The sequence below is a fragment of the Chamaea fasciata genome, unplaced genomic scaffold (assembly GCF_029207755.1).
Source record: "Chamaea fasciata isolate MVZ Bird 193981 ecotype frontalis unplaced genomic scaffold, bChaFas1.0.hap1 SCAF_26, whole genome shotgun sequence".
NCBI classification, from domain to species: Eukaryota; Metazoa; Chordata; class Aves; order Passeriformes; family Sylviidae; genus Chamaea; species Chamaea fasciata.
The window spans coordinates 3558143-3585057 of record NW_027094111.1 but is presented as its reverse complement, the minus strand read 5'-3'; the positions used below and the strand labels follow the sequence as shown (position 1 = coordinate 3585057).

At 49.3% G+C, this 26915-nt stretch overlaps 1 protein-coding gene across 7 annotated transcripts; it reads right to left on the bottom strand.

Annotated features, from left to right (window-relative positions):
- Positions 1–1156: 1156 nt before the first annotated feature.
- On the bottom strand, positions 1157–26692 carry NFYC (nuclear transcription factor Y subunit gamma). Of its 7 annotated transcripts, none has more exons than XM_066204716.1 (10): positions 26520–26692; positions 17351–17463; positions 13548–13619; positions 13084–13197; positions 12209–12304; positions 8407–8580; positions 7796–7954; positions 4489–4596; positions 2573–2632; positions 1157–2030 (listed from the first exon to the last, which is right to left on the bottom strand). In XM_066204716.1, exons 2-10 carry the CDS (start codon positions 17453–17455, stop codon positions 1911–1913), a joined length of 1008 nt encoding a protein of 335 aa, XP_066060813.1. In that variant the 5' UTR covers positions 17456–17463; positions 26520–26692; the 3' UTR covers positions 1157–1910. The 7 variants fall into 7 exon arrangements, with proteins under 7 accessions (XP_066060813.1, XP_066060810.1, XP_066060815.1 ...); XM_066204713.1 differs by lacking the exon at positions 26520–26692 and adding an exon at positions 22219–22363; XM_066204718.1 differs by lacking the exon at positions 26520–26692 and adding an exon at positions 21985–22045.
- Positions 26693–26915: the final 223 nt, after the last annotated feature.

Below are 26915 nucleotides of genomic sequence, written 5' to 3'. Positions count from 1 at the left end.
GGAGACGCCGCTCCAGCCCGGCTCATCCCGGCTCTGCCCGCGCACGGCAGCGATGCTCCGGGAGCTGCGGCCCTCCCTCCTTCCCGCTGTTCCCAGGAATCCCGGGATGGGGAAAACTTCGGGAATCGGGGAAAAAAGACATTCCCAAAGCCCAGGAGATGCCGGGAATTCTGCCGGGCTGGAACAGCGAGGGCCAGGTCCCGCAGCAGCCAAACGCTGAGGCAGAGCTTTGGTAAGGGGACACCTGTGCCAGGTAAAGGGACACCTGTGCCATGACAAGGGGGACACCTGTGCCACGGTAACGGGACAATCTGTGCCAGGGTAAGGGGGGACACCTGTGCCAGGTAAAGGGACACCTGTGCCATGACAAGGGGGACACCTGTGCCACGGTAACGGGACAATCTGTGCCAGGGTAAGGGGGACACCTGTGCCACGGTAACGGGACAATCTGTGCCAGGGTAAGGGGGACACCTGTGCCAGGTAAAGGGACACCTGTGCCATGACAAGGGGGACACCTGTGCCACGGTAAGGGGGACGATTATGCTGGGACAGGGGACACGCTGTCACTCAAGTCCCCGCCCAGAACACGCCACAGGTAAAGGAGGAAGGGGATGAGGCTGGAGCCAGGTGGGATTTGGGCTCTGCTCCCAGGGAACACGACAAGGAACGGCCTCAGGCTGTGCCAGGGGAGGCTCAGGAGGAATTCCAACATGGAAAAGGGGGTCAGGCATGGGAAGGAAGTGCCCAGGGAGATTTGGAGGCGTCCAAGGAACACCTGGATGTGGCACTGGTGACAAGGTGGCACGGCTTGGACTCCGTGAACTTGGAGGGATTTTCCTACCTTGATGAATCCCAGGGCAGAAATTCCACCCGATTGGAAGACCCAGGATGACCTTGGAAGGATCTCCTGTCCCTCCTCCCAAATCCTCTTGGCAAGATTTTGAGTGGCCCCAAAACCTCTGAGCTCTGCAGGAACACTGGGGAGTTCTTTTTGTGCCAGATTTCCCCTCTTTACCTCAAAACCTCTCACATCACCTGAGCTCTCAGCCAACCCCCTGTCCAGGCATCCTGTGGCTGATTTCCCTGCTCCAGGTGTAACATTTCCAGGGATTCAGGCTGCTCCTGGCCCTGGATCTCATGGACAGCACACATAGGATCTGACAAAAGCAAATTTATTTCCTTTTATGAAGCTTATATTACATGCATGGACCAAAGCCAGGACAACAGGTAACAGCAGGAGCTGGGGTTTTGCCCAGATTCCATCAGTTTTTCTGGAATCCAGAGGCCAAATTCAAGGAATTTTTTTTTTTTTTTGCCTTTAGAAAATACAATCATAATAATATAAGGAATGTTGTTTTTTTTTTTTTTAATTTTTATTTTGTTTTACTTCAATTCCTCCTCCTCCTCCTCCTATTCCCTGCATACGGCGAATGCTCCAAAAAAGGAGGCAGGAGGGAAAAATCTAAACCACACACACACCCCCCACCCCCCAAAAAAAAATTCCCAAAAACCCACTGAGATGGGAGGACCAAACCGAGCTCTATCCATAGGAAAAAAAAAAATACAAACAGAACAGCAGGAATAGAGCTCTGACAGGAGCAGTACCCTCAGGATTTTCCTAGAAATAAAAAAAAAAAACCATTTCCCACATTTGTTCATCAATGAGATGCTCCAAATCCCTTCGGATGGGTTCTCTCGGGGTTTGGAAAAGCAGCTGGATACACGAAGATTGGTTTGAAGAAATAAAAAATATTGCATTCTTGGCAAGAGTCTGCTGGATATTCTGGATATTCCCATAGCCAGCAGAGCGAGGTGGAGATGGCAGAGCCTACTCTAGGCTCAGCCTCAGGTGTGTTCCTCAGCCCAGGTGGGTGTGGCAGAGGTGCTGGATCTGGGGACAGGTCACCAGGTCAGTCCCCTGTCACCTGCGTGGCCTGCGCGTCCGAGCTCTGGTTGGTGGACTGGATGAACATGGGCTGGGTGATGTCCTGGCCCGCTGGCATTGTCACCTGCTGGATCTGGTACAGCTGCTGCAGACACACAAAGGGACAAAGGACACCTCAGTCAGCGCTCAGCACCCCCAGAACCCCCTGGGTTGTGTTCCTCTGAGCTACCCCAAAAAAACCCACCACGGAGCTGCTGCCAATTCCCACCAAAGCCCTTCTGGGAATTCCCAGTGCCCAGGCTCACATCACTGATTCCCAGAGAAGCGGCGGCTGCCCCTGGCCAGGCTGGACAGGGCCTGGAGCATCCTGGGATAGAGGAAGGTGTCCCTCACATGGTTGGATGAGCTTTAAGGTGCTTCCAACCCCAACCATTCCATGATTTATGATACTCATGGAACATCCAGACGTTAAAACCTTTATTCCTGAACTGCTCAGGATTTAGGATTTCACCCCGAGGGCCAGGGACTGGATTAATTCAAAGCAAAGGCAGCAGAACATGAAGAATCCACCTGAATTCAGACTGGCACAACGTTCCCTTATCCCGCTGCAGGCCAGCAGTGCTGGATCAGGAGGAACACGCAGGTTTAGGACAGTCCCTGTGTCCCCTGTGAGCCCCCAGTCCTTACCTGTCCATCCGTGAACTGGCTGAACTGCTGCTGCCCCTGCTGCACCTCTGTCTGCGTTATCTACAGAGATAAGAGCAGCTGATCACTGCCAGCCCTTCCCTGAGGGTCATAACCCCACACCAAACACCATCCTGCTGCTGCCTGGGGAGAGCTCCTGAACCTCGGCCGCGTTTTCCAGCACACCCCGACCGCGAGAGGAACGGCAGCCACGGACACCTCCGCACCAAGCACCACCTTCCAGCCCAAAAACACGTCCTTCCAGACCCCAAAACAGGTCCTTCCAGACCCCAAAACCAGGTCCTTCCAGACCCCAAAACCAGGTCCTTCCAGACCCCAAAACCAGGTCCTTCCAGACCCCAAAACAGGTCCTTCCAGACCCCAAATCCAGGTCCTTCCAGACCCCAAAACCAGGTCCTTCCAGACCCCAAAACCAGGTCCTTCCAGACCTCAAAACAGGTCCTTCCAGACCCCAAAACCAGGTCCTTCCAGACCTCAAAACCACATCCTTCCAGACCCCAAAACCAGGTCCTTCCAGACCCCAAAACCAGGTCCTTCCAGACCCCAAAACAGGTCCTTCCAGACCCCCAAACCAGGTCCTTCCAGACCCCAAAACTAGGTCCTTCCAGACCCCAAAACAGGTCCTTCCAGACCCCCAAACCAGGTCCTTCCAGACCCCAAACCCAGGTCCTTCCAGACCCCAAAACCAGGTCCTTCCAGACCCCAAAACAGGTCCTCCCAGACCCCAAAACCAGGTCCTTCCAGACCCCCAAACCAGGTCCTTCCAGACCCCAAACCCAGGTCCTTCCAGACCCCAAAACCACGTCCTTCCAGACCCCAAAACTAGGTCCTCCCAGACCCCAAAACCAGGTCCTTCCAGACCTCAAAACAGGTCCTTCCAGACCCCAAAACCACATCCTTCCAGACCCCAAACCCAGGTCCTTCCAGACCCCAAAACAGGTTCTTCCAGACCCCAAAACCAGGTCCTTCCAGACCTCAAAACAGGTCCTTCCAGACCCCAAACCCAGGTCCTTCCAGACCCCAAAACCACGTCCTTCCAGACCCCAAAACCAGGTCATTCCAGACCCCAAAACCAGGTCCTTCCAGACCCCAAAACCACGTCCTTGCAGACCCCAAAACCAGGTCCTTCCAGACCCCAAAACAGGTCCTTCCAGACCCCAAAACCAGGTCCTTCCAGACCCCAAAACCACGTCCTTCCAGACCCCAAACCCAGGTCCTTCCAGACCCCAAAACAGGTCCTTCCAGACCCCAAAACCAGGTCCTTCCAGACCCCAAAACAGGTCCTTCCAGACCCCAAAACCAGGTCCTTCCAGACCCCAAAACCACGTCCTTCCAGACCCCAAACCCAGGTCCTTCCAGACCCCAAAACAGGTCCTTCCAGACCCCAAAACCAGGTCCTTCCAGACCCCAAAACCACGTCCTTCCAGACCCCAAACCCAGGTCCTTCCAGACCCCCAAACCACGTCCTCTCTGCCTCCCCTGGCCAGCGGGAAGGCAGAGAAGGATCCCTGGGCCTCCACGCCGCTCCCGACGTTCTGCCTTTCCTGCAGACGGCTCCTCCCTCACCCAGGCAAGGAGGAGAAGGAAAGAGAAGGTTGATGAGCCCGAAATGTTACCTTGCAAGCAGCTCAGAAGCAGCGGGAGCTTCGCCCAGAGCCACACACACACACACACACAGAGACAAGCTTTGCATGCGCCTCTCACCGACACCTAAAGGAGGTTTCCGCTACGCTCCTTCGCTTTTAAAAAGACCAAAAAAAAAAAAAAAAAAACCCTGACAAAACAGGAAGAAAAGAAAAGCAGGAATCCTAACCCAAGAGGTGGTCGAAATCCCCTGGAATTGGCAGCTTCAGGAGCTGGGGAAGGAAGCCTGGGAGGCAGCCCTGTGGAGTGCATACCTGCTGTGCATTTGTTGCAAGCGTCTGGATCTGCCCCTGGACTACCTGGGTGCCTGACACGGGTTGGGCTAAGCGGATATACTGCAGCTGGCCAGCATTCAACTGGACCTGGAGACAGGTGGAGGGGGGGGGCAGGGAAAGAAAACGAAACAGGTCACTCTGCACCCTCAACACACAGCAAAATCCCCTGCTCGATTCCGCCACGGGGAGCTGGAGTTACTGGGGGGGAGCTTTCCCCAGAATCCACGGAATTCCGAAGGATTCCCGGCAGGAACCACCACAATGGACACTAAAGACAAAACCCCAGGGCAACAGAGCTCCTGGCATCACATTCCTCCTTTTTTCTTTTTTTTTTTTTTTTTTCCAGGCTGGGAAAGGTCAGTTAGTAGCTAAAGCATATTAATGAATTAATGGCTCAGGTTCTCAGGGATTCGGGAGCACTTGTGGTTAACAACAACTAACCAGCAGCATTTTCACATCAACTGTCACCAGCTGCCAGCACCAAATCATATCCTACAGCCCCCTATATCATATCCTGCACCCTTATCAATCAGATCCTGCCAAAAAAAAAATTAAGGAATAAACAGGATTTTTTTTTTCCCCCCATAAATGAAGCCTGCAGAGATGGCAAAGGCAAACCCCAGAGGTATTTTTGGAAGGTCTGAAAGCAGCTCTCTGCCAACACCTGTCAAGCCCCACCTGGCAGAGGCTCAGCTTTTTGGTGTCAGTGCTTCCATGTGAGAGATTCAACCCCAAATTTATTCCCTAAATCCCCTTAATTCTGGGAGGTTGGATGCTCGGGAATGTGGGACGCGAAGAAAACACAGGTAACACTGTTAACGCACACCTGGGAGCAATAAAAATGTCACAGATGCTACTGCTGGATTTTCCTTCTTGTTACTTAATTTCACAACGTTGAGATTCACAGTTTTAAGGGTAATTTTATACCAAAAAAAACCCCCAGGCTTTGAGGTGGTGTGGTTTTTTTTTTTTTCTTTTTAAGAAGGGGAAAGAACACACAGAACACTCTAAAAAAACTGCTGACTGATAAACAAGTGCCTGGAACGCGGCCCTGGCGTTTCCACAAAAGCCATCAACTCTCCCCTTTTGTGTCTGAAAGCTCCAAAATTATTTCAAGAGCGAATAAACTCCTCCTGAGCAACAAAGTTTCACTAAAAAAATCGGTTTCTGCATTGAGATCTGCAGGGAGGTCAAGTTTCCTATGCTGGGGGGATGAAGTTTTAATTACATCATTAAATGATGGTGGAAGAGATTTGGGAAAAGTTTCTTCCAGCAAGGAGAGGAAGCTCCAAAGAACCTGCCCAAAATGAGGTCTGGGTAAGACAAAGATTAAATTCAAAATAAAATCACTTAATTGATGGATTCGCTCCCAGCTTTCCTCTGTTCAGAAATAAAATTCACTTTTCCACTTTATTTCTGGAATAAAGAGCAACGGGGAGCGTGCACAGCACCAGGAACACGTGGAAAACCAGGAGTAAGATACTCCCTACACTCCAGAGGCACTTCCAGCTTCTATTTGGGTGATCCAAGATTCTCTGCTGAGCTCTCAGAGTGCCCAGGGCTGTCAAAGATGGCTCTGACTGTGCCAAAAGAGAAAGGAAATAAGAGCAAAAAAATAAGAAAAGCAAAGCAGGAAGAGCAGAACAGACCAAGGACTGGAATTCTGTGGAGCTAAACCCAAGTTTTTCTCCAAGTTTTATTTTATTTTGCTTGCTGGAAGCTCCCTTCAGCGCCAACTGTGGTTCTTCAACAGAAGAATCCTCCTGGTTGCAGCCAAACAGGATCTCTGCTGGATGGGGAGCTGGGAATTGGGATCATTCCATCCCACACTGCTCCTACGTCGCTGGTTTGCAGTCTTGGGACTGTCAGAGATCCAGGTATTCCCAAAAAGATTCCTCACTCCAGCCCCTGGCAGCTCCCTGTCCTTCCCCAATCCCAGGAAAAGGGAGGAAAAAGCAAATTCCTGGTCAGAACCAGACCCTAAAACCCCTCCAAAACCACAGGATCACTTCCCAAAGGATCCCTCTGGATTTTCTTCAGGAGGTTTTGGCCCTGAGCAGCTCCTTTGTGAGGAATTCCTTCTCCCAAGAGACATCCAAGCCCCTTTCTGTAGTTCCAGCATCCTCTGGAGACAAGTGGGGACAAATCTCAGCTGTTCTTTTCTTCCTGAGGATCCACTGGAGATCTCCTTCCACAATTCTTTGAGGAACAAGTCTCTCAGAGAGATTTTCACAAGGGGAAGAAGAGAAGAAATGAAAAAGAAGGACAAAAAGGAAATGGAAAAGAAAGAATTAAAGAAACAGACAAGAAAACGCAGAGAAGAAAAAGGGTTCCTTGTAGTAAAAAAAAGACAAATTGGGAATTTTTTCCTTCCTGATCAAACCTCAAGGCAGCAGGAATCAGCTGAAGACTCAAGAGATGAAAAGAGCTGGAAAAATCTGGCAGCCGCCCCAGTCCAAACCCTTTCCAAGATGCTCTGGCACAGCACAAGCAGAGGGAAGCTCAGCAAGGCTGGGAAGGCAAAAGCTGTGTGAAAGCTCCAATTTCACAGAAAAAACCCTGAAATCCAAGTGAAATGTCTGGCCCTGGGTGACCTTTGGGTTCTGGAACACAGAACTGGCTGATTTCTATTTCTTTTTTTTTTTTTTAATCTCTAACAGGTGTGATATTTCCCAGCTGGGAACCAAAAGCCACAACTCTGACTGCTTTATTTACTCAGGACACATTTCAGGAAGTTTTGGTTATGTTGGGCACCCAAAATCCCATTTTTAAGGCAGGATGGAAAAGTGAGGAGGCATCTCCTGGTTCTGCAAAGCCATTCCTCCGACCAGCTCCAAATATTTTGGAGGAATATTTCTTCTAACATCAAAAGTTTATTAATAACTCCCTGATGGCACCTTTCCCACTCAGCCTGCCAGGTCATGACTTCAGATTGCAGAGGCACGACCAAGTAAAGGCAAAAAGAAATGAATTCTCTTTTATTCAAACCAGGCTGTGGTGAAGAACTGAGGTTTTAGCCAGGAAATATTCGATTTACTGCTTCCTAATCACAACTATTTCGCTCAGGGGAAAGTGTTTGGGGTGGGCAGTGAGTCCGGACTAAATGGATTAAGATTTATTTCCCCCTTCACGTCACACTTGGCTGGTTTTCCTAAGTGCAAGGAACCACACCACTCAATCCAAACTTCCTCTGCCAGTTAACAAAGCAAACAGAAACAAGCCTCACGCTCACAAATTTGCTCAGGGGGAGAAATTCTTCCCACCTTCCCTGGTGGCCCAATCTTACCGGGATTTGCTGGATTTCCCCCGTGTTGGTGATGATTTGCTGCATCACTTGCATGGTTTGCCCCGTGCCGCTCTGAGCCTGCTGGCTCTGGCCCTGGGGCTGGGCCTGCACGATCTGCACCTGCTGCCCCTCTCCCACCTGCATTGTCACAGGGGTGGTCTGCACAGAAATAAAAAAAAAACACAAAGATGAGGATCCAGGAGGTGGAAAATCCGTGAGATGTCAGGATTGGGGCGGACTGAGCCTGTCCTACACCCACGGCTCGTGTCTGGGGTTGGGGCAGGCCTGTCCTACACCCATGCATTGTGAGGATTAAACCACCACAGATGGAGCTCAGAGCCTGGGAGAGGCACTCTCCTGGAGGATCTCACCCAGGAACAGCACCAGGAATCCCATTTGGCCCTAGAGAGCTGAGGGTGCCCCACAGAAATGTCCAAGGTAAGGCAGGATGAGGATTGGAACAACTTGGGACAGTCCCTGATCATGGAACAGGGTGAGATTTAAGTTCCTTCCCTCCCAACCCATCCCAGGGGTTAAACCCATGATTTCCATGCTGTCATGGATGCTCCTGAGCAATCCATCCTTGAGGATTTCCCTCAGGCTCGGCTCACCTGGCCCTGCTGGGGCTGGGCGATGATGATCTGGCCCGGCTGGATGGTGGTGGTGGCCGTGGTGGTCTGCTGGCCCTGCTGCTGGCCCTGCACCTGCACTGCTGCTGGCTGCTGGGCCAGGGTGAAGTAATACTGCACGGGCTCGGCCGGGGTGACGGCCTGGCGCACCTCCTCCTGCAGGGAACACCGGGAATGGGGATGGGGACACGGCCCCCGCCCGCCCCGCTGCCCAATATCCGCCCCCCAAACACATCCCGGGGGAAAGGAGCTCCAGCACCTCGCTCAAAGCGATGCCTCAAGTTTGAGATTTCATGGATTTCGGGTTCTGTGGTGCCCAGGGGTGCGGCTCTGAGCTCACAGTCAGTGTCACTCAGCTCTGCACACAGCAGGGACACAAAACAAATCCTTCTCCTGCTGCACACCAAGGACAGCTGGGACAAGTCTCCAGGCCCAAAAGCACAAACAAGGGTGGGCTGGAGGGAGAAAACGACAAGGATGGGACCTCACAACCTAAAGCAGTAATTGGGACAATTCAACCCCAATGTGCAAATGGACCAAAACTTATAAAAGTGTCAGACCTCGTGACTGTTTGTCCATTTTGTGCCCATTTTGTGCCCACCCTGGGTGCAGCCCTGGCCAGGCTCCTGTCCTGCCCAAGGTGTACCCTAAAGGCCTTTCAATAAATCTCTCCTTTATTCTCCAGCTCTGCCCAGTCTCTGTTCCAGTTCAGCCTTCCCAAGGCATCAAGAACAGTCCAACCAAGTCAGCCTGAGCTGATAAAACCTCGTTTATTCAGCTCGGTGGAAACCAGGAGCGTTCCCAATGAAGCGTGGATAATGTGGAGTCACCACTGAGGTGGAGTCACCGTGAGGAGGAGGAGGAAATGAATAAAATTACCAGAGCTGAAAGCCATGGAACCTCCTCATGGGTGAATGCCAGCACAGGAGGACTTGCAAACGCCCCAGGAGAAGGGACAGAGCCTCCTCTGTCACCCAAGCCCTCTCCTGAGCTGCGTTCCCAACCCTCCACCGAGCTCTGATATCAAAGCCCTGGGGATAAAAGTCATGGATTTGACGCTCTCTGTCACGCCTGGAGTTATTTATCTAAATCCAGCTTTTCCAGGCTGACAACCCTTCCCTGCTGTGGGAGCAGGGATAGCTCAGCCGTGGGAAGAACCAGAGGCTCTGCTCTGCCTCCCTGGCAGCAGCAACGCCGCTCTCTTTCATCTCAGGAGAGAAAAACCCCTCATGATCAACGATATTCCAGGATTTTTCAGAGATTATGGGCTGTAAACACTCCAGGATCAGAACTCCTGAGCTCCCCAGAGCAGTTGGATGAGGGCAGATGCGGCTCCCAGACGTTCACTCCATGGCAGAAGGCGTAAACAATCCTCTCCCAGCCACCTCGAGTTCACAGCTGAGAGTGTAGGATGTTTACACGTGCTACAACATGGGACATTTCCCACTTCCAACAGCCTGCTGGAATCCCTGCTTTCCTCAGGCTTGCTCATGGATTCCCCTTCAGTTGATGCAGCTGGGCAGGAAAAGGAGAATTCACATTAAACTGGAGCATGGCTGGGTGGGCACCGGGCTGGAGTGAGGAGTTTGTTGGCTTAGAAGCTGTTTTTTGGGGAGCACAACAACAACTCAGGAGTTACTCCTGGGAGGTTTCCCAGCAGAAAAAAAAAAATCACATCCCAAAGACTCAACTGATCCCAGCTGGCTGTAAAAAATAAAAAAAAAAACAACCCAACTTTGAGCCTGGCTCTCAGGGCGAACATCATCACAAGCACCACCAAAACCACAACGCTCCCTACTCCTGCAGCTCCCTGTTATTCCCCTCATGAATTCCTCTGAGGGAAGGAGTAATAATAAATTAAAATGTATTTGCACCAGGTCTGCAGTGAACCAGCAGCCCACAGGCACTGAGGAGCTGGGGCTGCTCTAAGCCCAGCCCTCAGGTTATTTCTGGAGTGCTCCAGTCCCCAATTCCAGCTGAATCCTGAAATAATTAAGGCAACTGAGTTCTCCTCTGAGCGTCTATTCCAGGTTCAATCCCGTTTGCCAGAGGCAGGAGTGGTTTTAAATCCAAATCTGCTTCCACTCCCTCCTACCCCAGCCTTTGCCATCTTTTATTTCCAAGCCACAGCTGGAGTTCCCAGAGCAACACAACACCAGGATTTCATTCCCAGCTCCTCCAAGAACCAACGCTGCCTTGTCAAATGACAGAGAAAATACAGATTGTGATACCAGCCAAAAAAAAATACTGCAAAAGCCAGGCACAGGCAGCTACTTTTCCACAGGATTTTCCCGGTAAATCCTTAACCTACATTCCTGGGGGGCATCTCGTTGTCCATTAAACTTTTCCTGCTGGAAAAAAGCATTCCTGGGAATCCAGCGGTGGTCAGAGATGGGTGAGGAACATCTCCCCCAGCCTCATTTCCACCCAAAATTCCCCAGGATTTCCTGGCTGGGATGGATCAGCAGGACACGTTATCCCAGATGTTTTGACACGCTCCTGAAGTGCTCCAGGAATTCCTTGGATTTCAGAGCTTGGATGTTTCTGTAATCACAATGTCCCAATGTGAAAAGAGCAAGGAGAAGACACAGGGAATGCTCTCCCTCCCAAACATGGTGCACTGCTAAAAATAGAAAAGTTCAAGGAATGAGGCACCTCAAGGGGAAAAAGAGAAAAAAAAAGAAAAACTGGATTTCCAATGCCAGAACGGAATTTTCAATGATTCCAGCTGAAAAAGAAACTCCAGGTAAAGAAGAGCAGCTGTGGGGGCCGTTTTGTCTTTTAATTAACACCAAGCTAATGAGCTCGGGAGAAATCACGAGGATTTATGTTGATATTTCTATTTTATGTCGAGTTCCCAGCACACCTGGCATGCTGATTCTAACCCCAGGAGCAGCAGGATGGACTCTCCTGGATATCTGGGACATGGAAAAGTGTTTTCCTTGTGGATTCCCTGTTCCCTCCCTTTACTGCCACTCCAGGCACAAAATCCAGCTCTGTACACTCAGAGCAGACAGAATTTTCCATGCTATCCAGGATTTAGAGTGAAACAGAGGAAAAAAAAAATCCACGTCAGGGACAAACTTCCAAGTCAAGATGTTCCACAGGGTCCCAAATTCCCCGTTTTTTTAGGGACAACTTGGATTTTTTCCACGCTGCAAACCTCCAGAAGTAGCAGAAAGGAGTTGTCTAAACAATTATTTGATTTTTTTTTTTTTAATTGCAGGAGCAAGGAGCAGAATGATCCAAAGAGGGGGGAACCCAGAGTTTTTTATCCACCAGGGGAAATTTGAAGGAGAAGGGATGAGGAATCCCTGCAGCTCAGCTGAGAGCAGCAGCCTGCTGCTGTAAACATCCGACTGAAAGCTCCTTCCAGCACCTTCCAGCTTCCAGTCAAGGATGTTTACAGAGGCACTGACTGCCCCAAAGGATGCAGGAGGGGGATTTTTTCAACTCCCAAGTCATAAAATGCAGATAAATACAATTTCTTTTCCAAGTTAAATTTTTTCCACTGGCACCATTTGGGATCAGAAGTGTTCAGGAGTGCGTTTGGCCAGTGGATTTTGACTTTTATGATTTTGACTTTTATTTATGATTTTGGCTTTGATTTAACCACCTGAACTTTAAGAATTTAAGCACCTGAAAACCACAGTAAAATCAACCAGAGAGGAACAAACCTCACGTTTCAATCTGTGCTGCTCCATCGCCTCTTGTTTCCATCAGAGGCTGAAACCACGCTGAGGAAAAGGACAAAAAAAAAATTTTCCCTAATCTCGTGTCTCACCTGCCTTTTTGGAGGCTTCAGCTCATCCCTGGGGACGATATCGATGAGGAAATCAAACTGATCAAACTTGGTGATGGCCATGGCGATGTCATTCCTCTGCAACAACAAAGGGAAAAGCATTCCTCAGCTTCAGGAGGGGTTTTGGCACTGGAGAAATGAAGTTAGAGGTGTTTAAAGCTGAGGGAAAAAGGGGGAAATGTCTCCTGCAAGTCCCAGCTGGTTGAAATTCAGTTTTGTGCTGAGCAAAATGTGCAATAAGAGGTTTTTAGCAAGTTCAGCCCAGTTTAATGGGTATCAGTGATGGGTGCCCACCCCTAAATCAGCAATTCCTGCCCAGGGACAGGAGAGCTGATGTGGGCCTGAATATCCCAATTTTTCCCCTCTCCCAATTAATGGTTATTGCATTTTCCAGTAGTTCTACTCAATATGGAAGACTAAAAGTGAAAACCTCTTCTTTTTCTCCATAAAAAGACCTTAAAAAGTTAATATTTTACTCTTCAACCATTTAAAAAATGAGTATTATCGAGGGCCCCTCAGGCTACAAGAGCCAACACAATAATCTGCATTTTATTGCATTTTTATTTTCCATCACCACAAACCCAACCTGCAGGAGTTTAGATGACAACTAACAACAACAAAACCAGCCAGAAAAATTCAACGGCTGCAGCTGCACAGAGCTGCTCCAGCAGGCCACGATCAGCTGAGAGATTTGTGTTTGGGTGGGTTCATTTTAATTAAATTAAGAAAAACAAAAAAAAAAAGCCTTTCAGCTGTGCAGTGCTTTGCACATGGGGTTGCTGTGTCCAAAACGTGCCTGGTGTTCTGGAAAAAAAATGGGATTTGGGAGCAGCTGGGATTTTTGGGAGCTGCTTTACCTGCAGGGTCCTGCGTTTGTTGTCCTCTGTGTGGATCCAGGCTCGCAGCGTCAGCTCGGTGATGAAGATCTGGGCGGCCTTGGCAAACAGCACAGGGGCTTCCGCACTGATCATCTGCCAGAAAAAAAAGGTTATTTGGAGTTTTACCACTCCATTCTAACGGTGCAAAGAGGGATTTCATTGCCAGAGTAAAAGTTGGGAGGTTAAACGTGGATTTGGGGGGAATTTTCACCTCAGGATTTAATTTCCTTGGGTCTGACCGAGTTTAGATCATGGAAGGAGAGTTTTGGGCATCTAAAATTTGGCATGAAAGGATCCTTCCTCATGGATTAAGGGCACAAAGTCATGGAATTTATAACGAGAAGAAAAATTAATTTCAAGGAACAACAGGGAAAAACACCCAGGAAAAGGATGAGAAATCCTTTCCCGGGATTGTAAATTCCAGGTTAAAACCCCAAATGTACCTTCACATCTTCATCCAGCTTCATGATCTTCTTAATCCGAGCCAAGGGCAGCTCCTGAACCCTGAAGTCTTTCTGCAGAAAGATTTCAGAGACTTTTTACTGATATTAAACTGGAAATAAAGGTTAAAAAAAAGCTAAAACAATCAGTGTTTTCTACAATTGAACTGGCTAAAAATCAGATTTCTTCTCTTTCAGGTGTGGCAGCTCTTCCTGAGGGCTGGAAAATCTCTTTTTCGTGTCTTATACTGTTATATTTCTTCTGTCAGGCATTAATGTTCATCATTTCACTTCCAAGCTGAAGTTTTCCTGAAGAACAGAATGTTTCTGATGTCACACATTTATATTTGAAGCAACTAATTCAATTATGTTTCCTGAGCCCCAGAAACCATTGGAATTTACAAGAAAAAAAAAAAAAAATCACTGAAGAAAATAAAAGCTGGATAAAATCCTGGATTTATTTGGACTTCTCTGTCGCCCAAATCCCAATTTTGGTGCTCAAAACCTTGCCAGAACCTGGTTCAAAAGATCATTTTGATGTTTTTAGGTGGATTTTTCCCTGTTTTCCAGTCAGGAATGGTGGTTTAGGAGCCTGGATTATCCTCCACCTTCCCTGGAGAGAATCCCTGAGCTCAGGAAAGCACCAAGAGGTTTCTCCCTTCCCTGAAGACAAAAAGTAGAATTAAAATAAATAAATTATTCCAGTCTATTCCTACCAGGAATCTCTTAAAAAAAAAAAAAAAGGGGAGAAAAGCTGAGGCTACATCCCACTGCATCAGGAATGCAGAATTCCTACTCACAAAAGACATTAAAAAAAAAATCATCTCCCCTTCTTAAAAAAAATGTCATAGGGAAATAATGGGAAAGTCATTTCTCTGAGGAAAAAAAAAAGCGCTGCAGGATGTATTAGGGAAACAAAAGAGGAGGGAAAAAAAATGATGAAAATGCTGGTTTTTATTCAGAATTTCTCTCCTGTACTTCTTTCCAGTGAAGAAAAATGTGGATGTTGTGTGTGGCCCAGCCAGCCCTTCAGCATGGGCATTTAACTGAATTAATACTCAGCCCCCTTATGAATATTTACATCCATGTATATATAATTAAAAAGGCATTTTGTGCCTCATTCTGCAGAGAAATCTGAGTGTGGTGTTCCTGCTGCAAACCAGAGTGAATTTATTGTGGGAGATGATGGAGAATGTGGAATTTTGAAGGATTTTGGGGCAATTAAAGGGCTGGGACCTGTCCTTAAACACAAGTGAAGGGGTTGCTTGGACAAGAAAAAATACTCCCAAATTATTATTTTGTTGTTACTCTTGAGGGTTTTTTTACCATTTTCCCCCCCTCAGGCCTTTCCTTTTTATAGAGCCACGTGAACTCTGAGCATCACAAAAAGCTGAGGGGAAAATTTTTAATCTGCAACGCTTCAGTCTTAATTTCAACTTTTATACACTCTGAGGAGATGTGAACAGTTAAAATAGTATTAAAATATTTCGATTTAGCGGAAAAAAAAATTTAAAAACTTTAAAAAATTTTTAAAATGAAAGCTCTTTTATTCCTTTCAGGCTGCCAAGGGAGTTTCATAAATCAGAAGGAGCAGCGTGGTGGGGAAGGGAAAAGCAGGACTGGCCCCAAAGCAGCAGGAAAAAACCTCAGACATCAATTTCTCAGCTTTTCTTTTCTCCAAATTAGGGCTCGTTGTGGGGCTGAAATGCTGAGCTCAGCCTAGGCCTGGTTCTTATTTCTCCAGGATTCCTCTGCATCCTTCCCTCCTTTAAACACGGTTTATTCTTGGGGTTTTTTCCCGAATTTTAGCCACCAAAAAAACCCCACAAAACCAGGCAGAAATAGCCCCAAAAATCAGGGGAACAACACAGCTTTTACAACCACATCCATGGGAGCAATTGTAATGATGAACAGAATAAATTTCAGGATTTGATGATTCCACAGCGCTGGGATGTTTTCCTGTTAGCCCTTTTCCTCCCCTGCCCTCAGTTCCCCAAAACTCAGGGACCAACACAGCTTTTACAGCCACATCCACAGGAGTAATTTTGATAATGAACAGAATAAATTTCAGGATAAAGCCAGGGGGGATCTCCAAATAAATGGAGAGAGAAATGGAATTGTAGCAGAGTTACATTCCAGGGAACGTTCCCTCTCTGGAGGTGGAAGAGCCAAACCTGCAGCTCCTTCTAGGGTAAAACACCACCACAAAAGGGATTTGAAAGTTCTTTCCTCACGCTCAGGGATGGCCAGGGCTGCATCCTGAGGGATTCCTCTTGGGAGGGAAAAGAGGTGGGATTCTAAAACAGCTCCAGGTGTAAAAGGAGCTGCCAGAGGCTGTTCCAGGGAAGACTGAGGGATTTGAGGATAAACCTCAGGTTGTATAATCCATAATCTGAATTATAAACCTGTGAGGGAACCCTTGTCCACATCAAGTTTTCACTGTTAAAATACAGCTGAGGCTTTTCCCTCCTCCCTAAATTCCCTGTTAATTCCAATTCTGTGAATGAATTGTTGAGTTCAGGCCCCCTCCCTTGACAACCCTGAAGTGTCGAAATCAATGCCGAGTGTGTCATTATCAGCTGCTTTATTAAATTAAAGACATTTGATTTTAAAAAATCCCATCTAAGCTGAGAACAACAACTGGACTAAGCAACTCCTGTTTTTTTTCCATCTCCACAAGAGGTGTGAGAACAAGGGCACGTAATAAAAAATGACTTTTGAAGAGAGACTGATGGATTCCTGGGATCCAAAAAAAAATCACTCTCCTGGTGATTTTAATGCAGCTGAAAACAAAAGAACTTCAAATCCAAGCCAGGCTCTTCAAAGTAAAAAAAAAACCCAAAATCCACCAGGATAAGCTGGGGTTTTTAAAATTTTCCCTGTGTGCAGATAGTTGATTAAAGAAACAGATGTAGAAATTTGTATGCATAACCAGAATTAATTACTTCCCTCTTCCAGCACGCAGCGAGTTCTCGTGTTGGGGAGCTGCAGTTTCATCTCCACATGAAAAGGGTTTATTGTGCAGCTTTATCAAGGATGGGCAGCTTCATTTTTGAGCTGTCAGTGGGATCTGCTGGGTGCTTTGCAAGCTCAGGAGTCACTGGGAATGGAGCTGAGGGCAGGGGAGGGAAAGGGATAACAGGGAAAAATCCCAGTGCTGTGGAATCATCAAATCCTGAAATTTATTCTGTTCTTATTAAAATTACTCCTGTGAATGTGGGTGTAAAAGCTGTGTTGGTCCCTGATTTTTGGGAATTGAGGGAAAGGAAGGAAAAGGGATAACAGGAAAAGATCCCAACGCTGCGGAATCATCAAATCCTGAAATTTTATTCTGTTCATTGTTGAAATTTCTCCCATAGATGTGGGTGTGAAAGGGGCAGAACAGGGAGTAAAAGCTGTGCTGGTTCCTGATTTTTGGGAACTGGGGGCATGGAAGGAAAAGGGACAACAGGAAAAGATCCCAGTGCTGTGGAATCATCAAATCCTGAAATTTATTCTGTTCATTATTAAAATTACTGCTGTGAATGTGGGTGTAAAAGCTGTGTTGGTCCCTGATTTTTTGGGAATTGAGGGAAAGGAAGGAAAAGGGATAACAGGAAAAGATCCCAGTGCTGTGGAATCATCAAATCCTGAAATTCATCCTGTTCATTACTGAAATCCCTCCCATGGACGTGTCTCTGAAGGCGGCACCTCCCAAACCACCTCATCCCACACAAACCCCCAAACTCCCGGATCCCAGAGCTCAAACTGAGCTTTGACAGGAATTTTTCCCTGGTTTTTTTTTCCTCCCTGGGGATGCTGCTCACCACGGTGAGGTTCCTGATCTCCTCCATCACCCGTGGCCAGAAGGACTGGAGGCTCTGCTGGGCATCGCTGTTCCCCGCCGTGCCGAAGCCGCCGTCCGTGGACATCCTGCCACCTGGGGAAAAAAAAAAAAACAGGAATCAGCAAAAACCAGGAGAGAGAGAGGGATTCAAGGCTTCAAATTGATGGGTTTAGGTTCAAGATTGGGAAGAAATTCTTTCTTGGGAAAAGGGGTTGGATTTCTCCAGAGAAGTTGTGGATGCCTCGTCCTTGGAGGTGTCCGAGGGCGGGCTGGAGCAGCCTGGGACAGGGGATGATCCTTCCCCCCAATCCATTCCACAATTCCACGTCCCAGGAATTCAGGGAAGGGCTAATCCCTCCAGAAAAACCAGTAGAAGAAGAAATGCCAGCCCAGCTCTCACACCCTCTGGATTCTTTCAAAATTAAGTTTATTTTTCCATGGGAAAAGCTCAACAAACATTTGCTTCTGTTTGACACCGAAGTGTCACTTTTTGTGCCTTTCCAGCAGTTTTCAAATCCCATTTTTTCCTTGCATAGGACCAACAGGAGGGATTAAGACTCTGTACAATGCAGGAAGATTAAAATTCCAAATCTTTTAATTGTTTTCCAAAGGGGGTGATTAGCCTGGGGTGTCACAAATCTGCTGATTATTCCAGAGGATATCCATGCACCCAGGGAAATTGGGATCACAGCTTCCTGAGAAGGAAGGAGGTGAAAACAAAAGGAAAATTATTGGGATCAGCCTCTCCCTAATCCAGGAGAGGAGCTGGGACACTCAGCACTCCCTGCCCTCGTCCTTGGTGACACTGTGACACTTCCAGGTCTGCCTCAGCCAATTTTCCCCCTCAATAAATCCCTGGATCAAGCCTTAGGACAAGGAATTCTCCAAGCAATTCCTGAGTTGGAGAAATCCCTGGGAATCCCAGGAGCATTCCTGAGCCTCCTCTGTGACAGGATTCCTGAGAGCCTGGAAGGATTGGGAATTCTGGGAGTGTCACCAACATCAAACACCTGGAGCAGCTCCAGAATACCCAGGAATGACAGAGAGCCCAGGGCTGGCAAAGAAATCAGGAAGGATTTTCCATAGGGAAGGATCTCCAGGATGTTGGTGTGGCTTTTTTTTCCCCCCCACACGAGCAGATTCTGCTCTGGAAACAGGCACAGGGATTGGCCAGGAATTCCCAAAAAATCAAAATTCCCAAATCCTGCTGCAGCTGACAAAAACCTGGGGAAGTTTTACTTGGTGGAAGAGCAAAAGAAGCGTGAAGACACCTCTGGACTGGGGGTTTTTTGGGGTTATTTTTTGAACAAATGCTGTTTGCTGCTCTTTTCTGGGCGCCCTGGGGAGGGGGAAGCAGCCAAATGAAAAATTCACCACTTCAGCTCCTGGAAAACACAGAAATGGCAAAATAACCCCCAAAAGCTCTGAGCCTGCAGTTCCAGCCTGGAGCAGAATCCAGAGGGTTTTTTTTTTTCCCCCAGATCTACATTCCCAGGAATTCCAGGTGAGGTGGGAATGGGATAATCTCCCCATCCAGCCAGGGCCATGACACAATTTTTAAATCTAATTTAATTTTAAAACTAATTTTAAATTTTTGCCAAGTTCCCCTTGAGTTAGAAGCCGAGTAGAGAGGGTGGAGAGCATCTCCAAAGGGAAAATTGATCCAAATATTCCAAGGGATTGGCAAAGAGGGAAGGAATGAGCCGGGAAGGAGGAGGAATTCCTGCTGGGATCACAAATTCCAGGTCCTTTCCATATAAAAATCTGCCACATTCCCAGGATTCTGGGGAAAATCCCAGGTTTTTCCATGGAAAAACAGCACATTCCATGCCAGGATCCTAAAAAAAAATTGTTAAACCACGAAAGCTCCGAAGAAATGAGGCAGAAATCCCCAAATTTTGCCTGGGTATCCTTAAATTAGGGCTTCAAATAAGGGTAAAGCCACAAATATTCCTGGAAAAAATTCCCCCCATCTTGATCTTACAACGTGACAAATATTTAACAATGTGGACAGAGTTTAAAAGGTTCCCAATCCACCCAAAAAAGTTCCCAAAAAACTCCTTTTAAAGTGGTTTTACATCAACCACTGTCCCCACAAAACCCTCAAATTATTTTATTTGGAGGAAGCAACATTAAAAAAAAAATGTTAAAAAGAGGAAGTTTTTAGGACAAGAAACAAATTTTTTTAAAAATCAACAACAATTAAAACCAATCAGGATAATTAAGACTTTTTTTTTTTTACATTTAACACTGATTTATTTCTCTAAAAAAGATTCTATAAAATGATATTTTCAAACCCAACAGGATGGGGAGAAGACACAAACTCACGGGAGGCTGAAATTCTGCTTAAAAAAAACTATAAACCCCCAGATTTTAAACATTTTAACCCAAATTTTTAAGAGGTTAAAAGGTTATTTCTAGAATTAAATTTAATTGCTGCACTGAGCGACCCAGTGAGGAAATCAGGGTTGAGTTATCTCAGAAAAAATCAACCCCTCAGCCACTTTTCTCAGGAATATTTTGGATTTTTTCCACCTTCAAACTCCACAAATCCTGGAGCCAGCCCCGAATTTGGCTGGGTTGGGTCAAATCCCAACTTCCAGCTCCTCATCCCAGGGAAATTTGGGACAAAGAAATGATTTTATGGAGCTGCAGGGCTCTGGATATTTCCATAAAATCATTTATTTCTCTCTATCTGTTGATAAATATCTATTTATTCCATAGACTATTCCATATTCCCGTGACTTTTCACCTGATTTTATAAATAAAATCATTCAATGGAATCGCTCAAATGCTAAAATTAAACCTTGAGTTGATCCTGGAAAATCAATGCAGAAAAATCAAATTTATAGAGAATAAAACTAAAAAAAAAAAAAAATAAATAAATCAAACTTATACAGAGAATAAAGCTAAAAAAAAATCAAACTCATAGAGAGAATAAAGCTAAAAAATCTAACCCATAGGTAATAAATTTTAAAAACAATCCAACTCACAGAGAATAAAGCTAAAAATACAGAGAATAAAACTAAAAAATCAAACTTCTAAAGAATAAAACTTCTACAAAACAACAACAACAAAAACCTGGAGATTTTTGGAGCAGAAGGGACACCCAAACTTCCCCCCCTTAAAAACTCCTACCTCTTCAAAGCTGGAAAAAATAATCAAAATTAACTGGGAATAATTTGTTAATTAATTTATTTCCATTTTTCCCGGGCTCTTCCTGCCGCTCTCGACCCAGAAAAGATCAAAGAGAACCAAAAATCAAAATATCCCAAAATATTTGGGGAGGGAATGATGATTCCAGCAGGAATTTTATTGGAATTTCTGGCAGCTGCAGGAAAGATATAAAAGCTGGATAAACCCTAATTTCAAGAGAAATATATGAAAATATATTTTATATATATATATATATAAATATATTTAATTTTTGCTTCATGATGCTGCCAATGACCTTCAGGCTCCAAAAGTTCCTCCGATATTCCCAAATCAATTTAAAAGGTGATTTTTTGAGGGGAATATTTCTCCTCTTTATTCCCTTTTCTCACGTCAGGAAGTCGAAGGGTCCCGAAATGAGGTGCTGGGAGTTGGAATTTTGAATTAAATCACACTAAAAATGAATCTGGAGCCCAAACAAATCCTGCCAGGAGGCAAAGCTCAGCTTGAAGGGCCTGGAGAGTTCAAAAACCTTTAAAAAGAGAAGTTAATTATCCTTAATTTCCCAAAATTGAGCTTTTAAGGTCAGAGATCTGATGATAGAAGAGGGAAGAAAAGTGATTTTTTTCATCCTGAGAGGGGAAAAACCATCTGAGAGGAGGAGGAATGTGCCCAAGTTTAAATCTAATGTCCCAAACTATCCCAGTGTCCTTCAGAGAAGAGGAAAAAAAGGGTTTTTTTCCTTCAGAGAAAAGGAAAGAAAAGGTGAATTTTTCATCCAGAGAGAGAAAAGCATCTGGGAGGAGCAGGAATGTCCCCAAGTTTAATTCTGATCTCCTGTGTCCTTCACAGAAAAAGGAAAAAAAGGTGATTTTCCACGCTGAGAGGGGGAAAAAAGCATCTCAGAGGAGCAGGATATCCCCAAGTTTAATTCTCATCTCCCAAACTATCCCAGTGTCCTTCAGAGAAGAGGGGGGGAAAAAAAAAAAAAGGTGGTTTTTCCTTCAGAGAAAAGGAAAAAAAGGTGAATTTTCCACCCTGAGAGGGGGAAAAAGGATCTGGGAGGAGGAGCAGGAATGTCCCAAGTTTAATTCTCACCCCCGTGTCCTTCATGCCCTCAGCCACCGCCAGCAGCTCCGGGGCTTGGTTTTACATTTTTTTCCTCCCTTTTTTTTTTTTTTTTTAAATTTTTTTCTTGTCCTTTTTTCTGTTTTGTTTTGTTTTTGTTCCAGTCCAAAGTGCGGCGACCAAACTCCGTCCTTGGCAGCGGCGCGGGGAGCGCGGGGGGTTCAAGGTCACCGGGGCCGGGCCGGGCTGAGGGGAGCCCGGCGACCCTCGGCCCCACAGCCGCGGTCCCCGCGCCCTTCCCCGCGGGATGACCGACACAAACCACCCACAAAGAGCTGCCGGGGGCTTGTGGATTTGTTTTGTTCCCCCCCTCCCCGCTTCAGCCCGAGGTACCGGCGATCCCCGCCGTGTTGGAGCACCGCGGTTTTGTGTCCCACTCCTCTCGTTGTTACCGGGTTTAACCCCGCACCGGGAGCACCTCGCGCCGCGCCCCCCCCCCCCCCCCCCACCCCGTCCCCGCCCCGGGACGCCGCAGCATCCCCCGCCGCCGCCGGCGCGGCCTGTCCCCCGCCGCACGGGCCGCCCTCCCCCGGCGGCGGCGCCGCGGACTGAGCGCCCCGCACTCACCGCGGGTTCCCGGCCATGGCTCGGTGCGGGAGCGACCCCCGGGACTCTGCGGAGCCCCCCCGGGCCGGGCCGGGCCCGCGGCCCCTTTAACGGCGGCGGCCCCGCTGCGCGCGCCCGGCCCGCCCCCCGCCCGCGCTGATTGGCTGCGCGCGCCGAGGCCAAGCTCTCCCATTGGCTGCCCGACCCCGAGGCCCGCGCTGCCATTGGTTGGAGCCGCGGCGCAGCCTCGCCGGCTGCTTCCTGCTTTAAAGTTACCTTGAGCGGCGGGCGCAGGGGTCAGGCAAGCCCCGCCCACCAGCCCCGCCCTGATTGGCCGATTCGCCGCATATTCAAACGCTTGGGGAAGCGGGCGGGGGCGGGTGCTGATTGGCGCGCGCGGCTGTCAATCGTGGCGGTTCCGCCACGCCCTCCCGGCGCGGCCGCACGTGCGCCCGGATCCCGGAATTCCCGAAATTTGGGGCATTTTTGGAGATCTCCGAGTCCAGCCCCCCACCAAGGCAGGGTGACCCGGAGCAGGGGACACAGGGGCAGCTCCAGGTGGGGCTGGGATGTCCTCAGAGACTCCAGCTGTTTATGGATGGATGGGATCCTCTCCCAGCCTTCCCTTCACATCCAGCTCCCAGTTTTTCCTCCTGAGGATTCATGAGAGCTCCAGCCTGGACAAACCTGGAATAATAAATTCCAGCAGCGCCACGGCCAACCCAGGGGGATGCTCCAGACCCCAAATCCTCTCTGGACTCTCTCCAGCAGCTCCTGAGCATCCCAGAACTGGATCCCTTGTGGTCCCAGCCCCAGGTGGGAAAAGGGACATTCCCTCCTCGGGAAGAGGGATCGGGATCCCACAGCCCTCCCACAAACATTCCACAGGATGAGAGACTTTAAAAAAAAAAAAGTGGCTTTTCCAACTTCCAGGATGAATCCCGGCGAAATTCCCAGCAGGAAGAGCAGGTGGAGATTCACCTCCGACACCACTAATTAATTTCCATTCGGTTTTACCCACACAAATTTCCTCGCTTTTCGCCCTCCAGCGGCACTTTGGATGGGATGGCAATTTGGGAATGTAGTGGTAAAAGAACGGGAATGATCCACAATAACAAGGTTGTGGAAACCAGGTGATATTTTAACCTCTGAATTCACAAATCCCAGTTTTACCGATGGATTTCCAGCTGTAATTCCATATTATTATTTCCTGCTGACGGGATTATCCAGGAGGAAAAAAATATTGGGAAGCAGAGCCAAGCCTTGAGCAGATTAAACCACTTTGATAACGAGGAGAGATTAATTTAAAAATAGATTTTCCTGATGATCTGGGGGACTAGAATTGGTTAAAAATAATAAATAAATACACTCTGTCCTCCTCCTGTGGCATTCCTCAGATAAAAACCCAGGGCCTGGAAGCTGTGGAATTCTGACTATTGGAATTATGTGTGGTATGAAAAACAAACTGCAGCACCTTTGCTGCTCAACAGAGGAATTCCTGGCTGGAATTCCGGGATTCCGAGGATTTCTGACTGGCCAAACACATCCCAAGGGTTTGGGAATGACCCACAGCAACAGCTGCTGCACACAGGGAGTTTAATAATTCCTCCTGACAATAAAAACTGGGGGATTTGGGCGGTTCTGCATTAAAGGGTTTATTTGTGGGGGGATAAAAACCCTCAAAATTTGGAAAGTTGTGCAACAAAGGGTTTGTTTGTGGGGGAATAAAAACCCCAAATTAATTTTGGGAAGCCCTACAGTAACGGGTTTATTCGTGGAAAAACCCACCTGAATGAATTTGGGTTTATTTCAGTCATTGCAGCTCCTCCTGCTGTGAAATCACAGAGGCTTTGGGTGGGATTTTGGGAAGGAATTCCTCCCTGGGAGGGTGAGGAGGGGCTGGGCTGGAATTCCTAGAGGAGCTGTGGCTGCTCCTGGATCCCTGGAATTGTCCAAAGCCACTTTGGAGCACCCTGGGATGGTGGGAAGTGTCCCTGCCCGTGGAATTGGGTGGGACTGGATGGGATTTCAGGTCCCTCCCAACTCAAACCATTCCATAAACCACAGAATTCCTGGGAAAACACCAGGAGAAAGGAATGTCCTGCCCCCTGCAGCTGTCACCTCTCCCTGAGGCACTTCGAGGAAGCCACCACTGCCCTTGGGGCAGGAAAACGTGCTTGGACAAACAGGATTTATCTCAATCAAGCACAAACCTAATGAGGCAGGGAAAATGCTCAGGGTGACCTGCTGAGCACAGCCCCTGCCGGGATCACACCTGGAATGATCCTGCTGCATCCCAGAATATCCTGAGCTGCAAGGATCAGCCCTGAATGCATCCCTGGGAGTGTTGTCCAAACATTCCTGGAGTTCTGGCAGCCTTGGGGAGCCCGGGCAGTGCCCCAGCACCAAGAACCCCAAAACTTTTCCCGAAATCCAACTGAAATCCCCTCCTGGAACAGCTCCAGCCCTTCCCTGGGTCCTGTCCCCGGTTATGCCAGGTGTGACAGTGTTGTCACCACGATGCCAAACAGCCTGAAACCAGAACCTCATTTAAGGAAAAAAAAAAACCCAAACTCATTTAATGTTGCCAAGGAAGTTTGATGGTTATGGTTTGTAGGGCTGGAGGAAAAGGTCACGAGCTCTGAATTGTCCATGCTCAGACAGGGAAGGTTTATTCCCAAATCCACGGAAAATACTCCACTCACCAAGAGGAATGGCTCAGAATCGCTTTGGGAAATCACATTCCCAAAGGTGTTCTCACAGCTTTTGTTGCTTTCTGAGCACAGATTGAACAGCCAAGACAATACCAGAAACTCCTGACTGCTTTGTTGCAGTTTTCCTGCCAAATTAAGAAGCTTCTCAAGGCTTGGATGGCAAAAAATCCCAAAGATTGGTAAAACAGAATCCATGGGATGACAAAAACGTTAAGGGTTGGAAAAGATCTTAAAAATCACCGAGTGCCACCCCTGCCATGGGCAGGACACCTGCCACTGTCCCAGGCTGCTCCAAGCCCTGTCCAGCCTGGCCTTGGGCACTGCCAGGGATCCAGGGACAGCCACAGCAAATCTGGGAAATCCATCCCAGCCCCTTCACCGCTCTCACAGCCAAGAATTTCCTCCTATAACCAAATCTAAACCGAAACATTCTCTCCACTCCCTCTCACTCCTTTCTCAGCCAGGTCAGGCTCACAACCTGCCTCGGAATCACACAGCCACGAACGGTTTGGGCGAAAAAAAAACCTTAAAGCTCATCCCACGGACAGGGACACCACTAGACCACTTTACTCAAAGCCTTATCCACCTTGGCTTTGGACTCTTCCAGAGACGAGGCACCAGAGCACAGATCCCACCGGGAAAACACCGGGAGGCAGCGCCTTCCCCGGGAGCTGCCGGCCCCGAGTCCCGGCTCTCAGGGCCCCAATCCCAGATCTCAGGCCGGGGGTCCCGGGCTTCCCCAGCCCAAATCCCGGCTCTCAGGGCCCCAATCCCAGATCTCAGGCCGGGGGTCCCGGGCTCCCCCAGCCCAAATCCCGGCTCTCAGGGCCCGAATCCCAGATCTCAGGCCGGGGGTCCCGGGCTCCCCCAGCCCAAATCCCGGCTCTCAGGGCCCCAATCCCAGATCTCAGGCCGGGGGTCCCGGGCTTCCCCAGCCCAAATCCCGGCTCTCAGGGCCCGAATCCCAGATCTCAGGCCGGGGGTCCCGGGCTTCCCCAGCCCCAATCCCGGCTCTCAGGCCGGGTGTCCGGGGCTCTCCCAGCCCCAATCCCGGCTCTCAGGGCCCCAATCCCGGCTCACAGGCAGGGGATCCCGGACTCTCCCAGCCCCAATCCCGGCTCTCACACCGGGTTGCGTTGCCGTTGCCGTTGCCGTTGCCGTTGCCGTTGCCGTTGCCCCGGCCCCGGCCCCGGCCCCGGCCCCGGCCCCGGCCCCGGCCCCGGCCCCGGCCCCGGCCCCGGCCCCGGCCCCGGCCCCGGCCCCGGCCCCGGCCCCGGCCCCGGCCCCGGCCCCGGCCCCGGCCCCGGCCCCGGCCCCGGCCCCGGCCCCGGCCCCGGCCCCCCCCTCCCGCCGCGCCCGCGCGGCACAACGGTCCGCTCGCAGTTCTCTCCCCGGTCCGCACCCCGCCAACCAATCAGCGCCGGCTCCCCCGCGCCCGCCTCCCGCACGAGAGCCAATCAACGCGCGCGCCGCCGCCCAGCCAATCGCAGCGCGGCCGTTCGCGCGGGGGGGGGGGGGGCCGCACCGACCCTCGGGCCGCCCCCGCCCCGCGCCCCCTCACGGGCCGCCGCCGCCGCCTCCCCCCCGCCGCGCTCCCCGCGCACTCACCGGGGCGGCCGGCGCCGCGACCTCCGCCTGCTCCGCCCGCTGCCCGCGCTGCCTCCGGTGCGGCCGGCGGGAGAGGCGGAACGGGGAGGGAATAAAGGGGGGGCGACCGGAGCGGAGTGAGCGCCGAGCGGCCGAGAAACAAGATGGCGGCGGGGCCGTGAGGCGGCGGGGCGGAGGCTCCGCCCTTTTTTTGTTTCCCCCCCCCCGCCTCCCCGGGCTGGGGCGCGGCGGCGCGCGCGGGCGCGTGACCCGGCGGAGATCTCGCGAGTTTTGCGTGAGGGGGCGGAGCTACCGTGAGGCGTTCGTGTGGAGACTGGGATAAACCGGGACAAACTGGGATAAACCGGGACTAACCGGGAATAACCGGGACTAACCGGGAGGGTTTGCCTTGAGGGA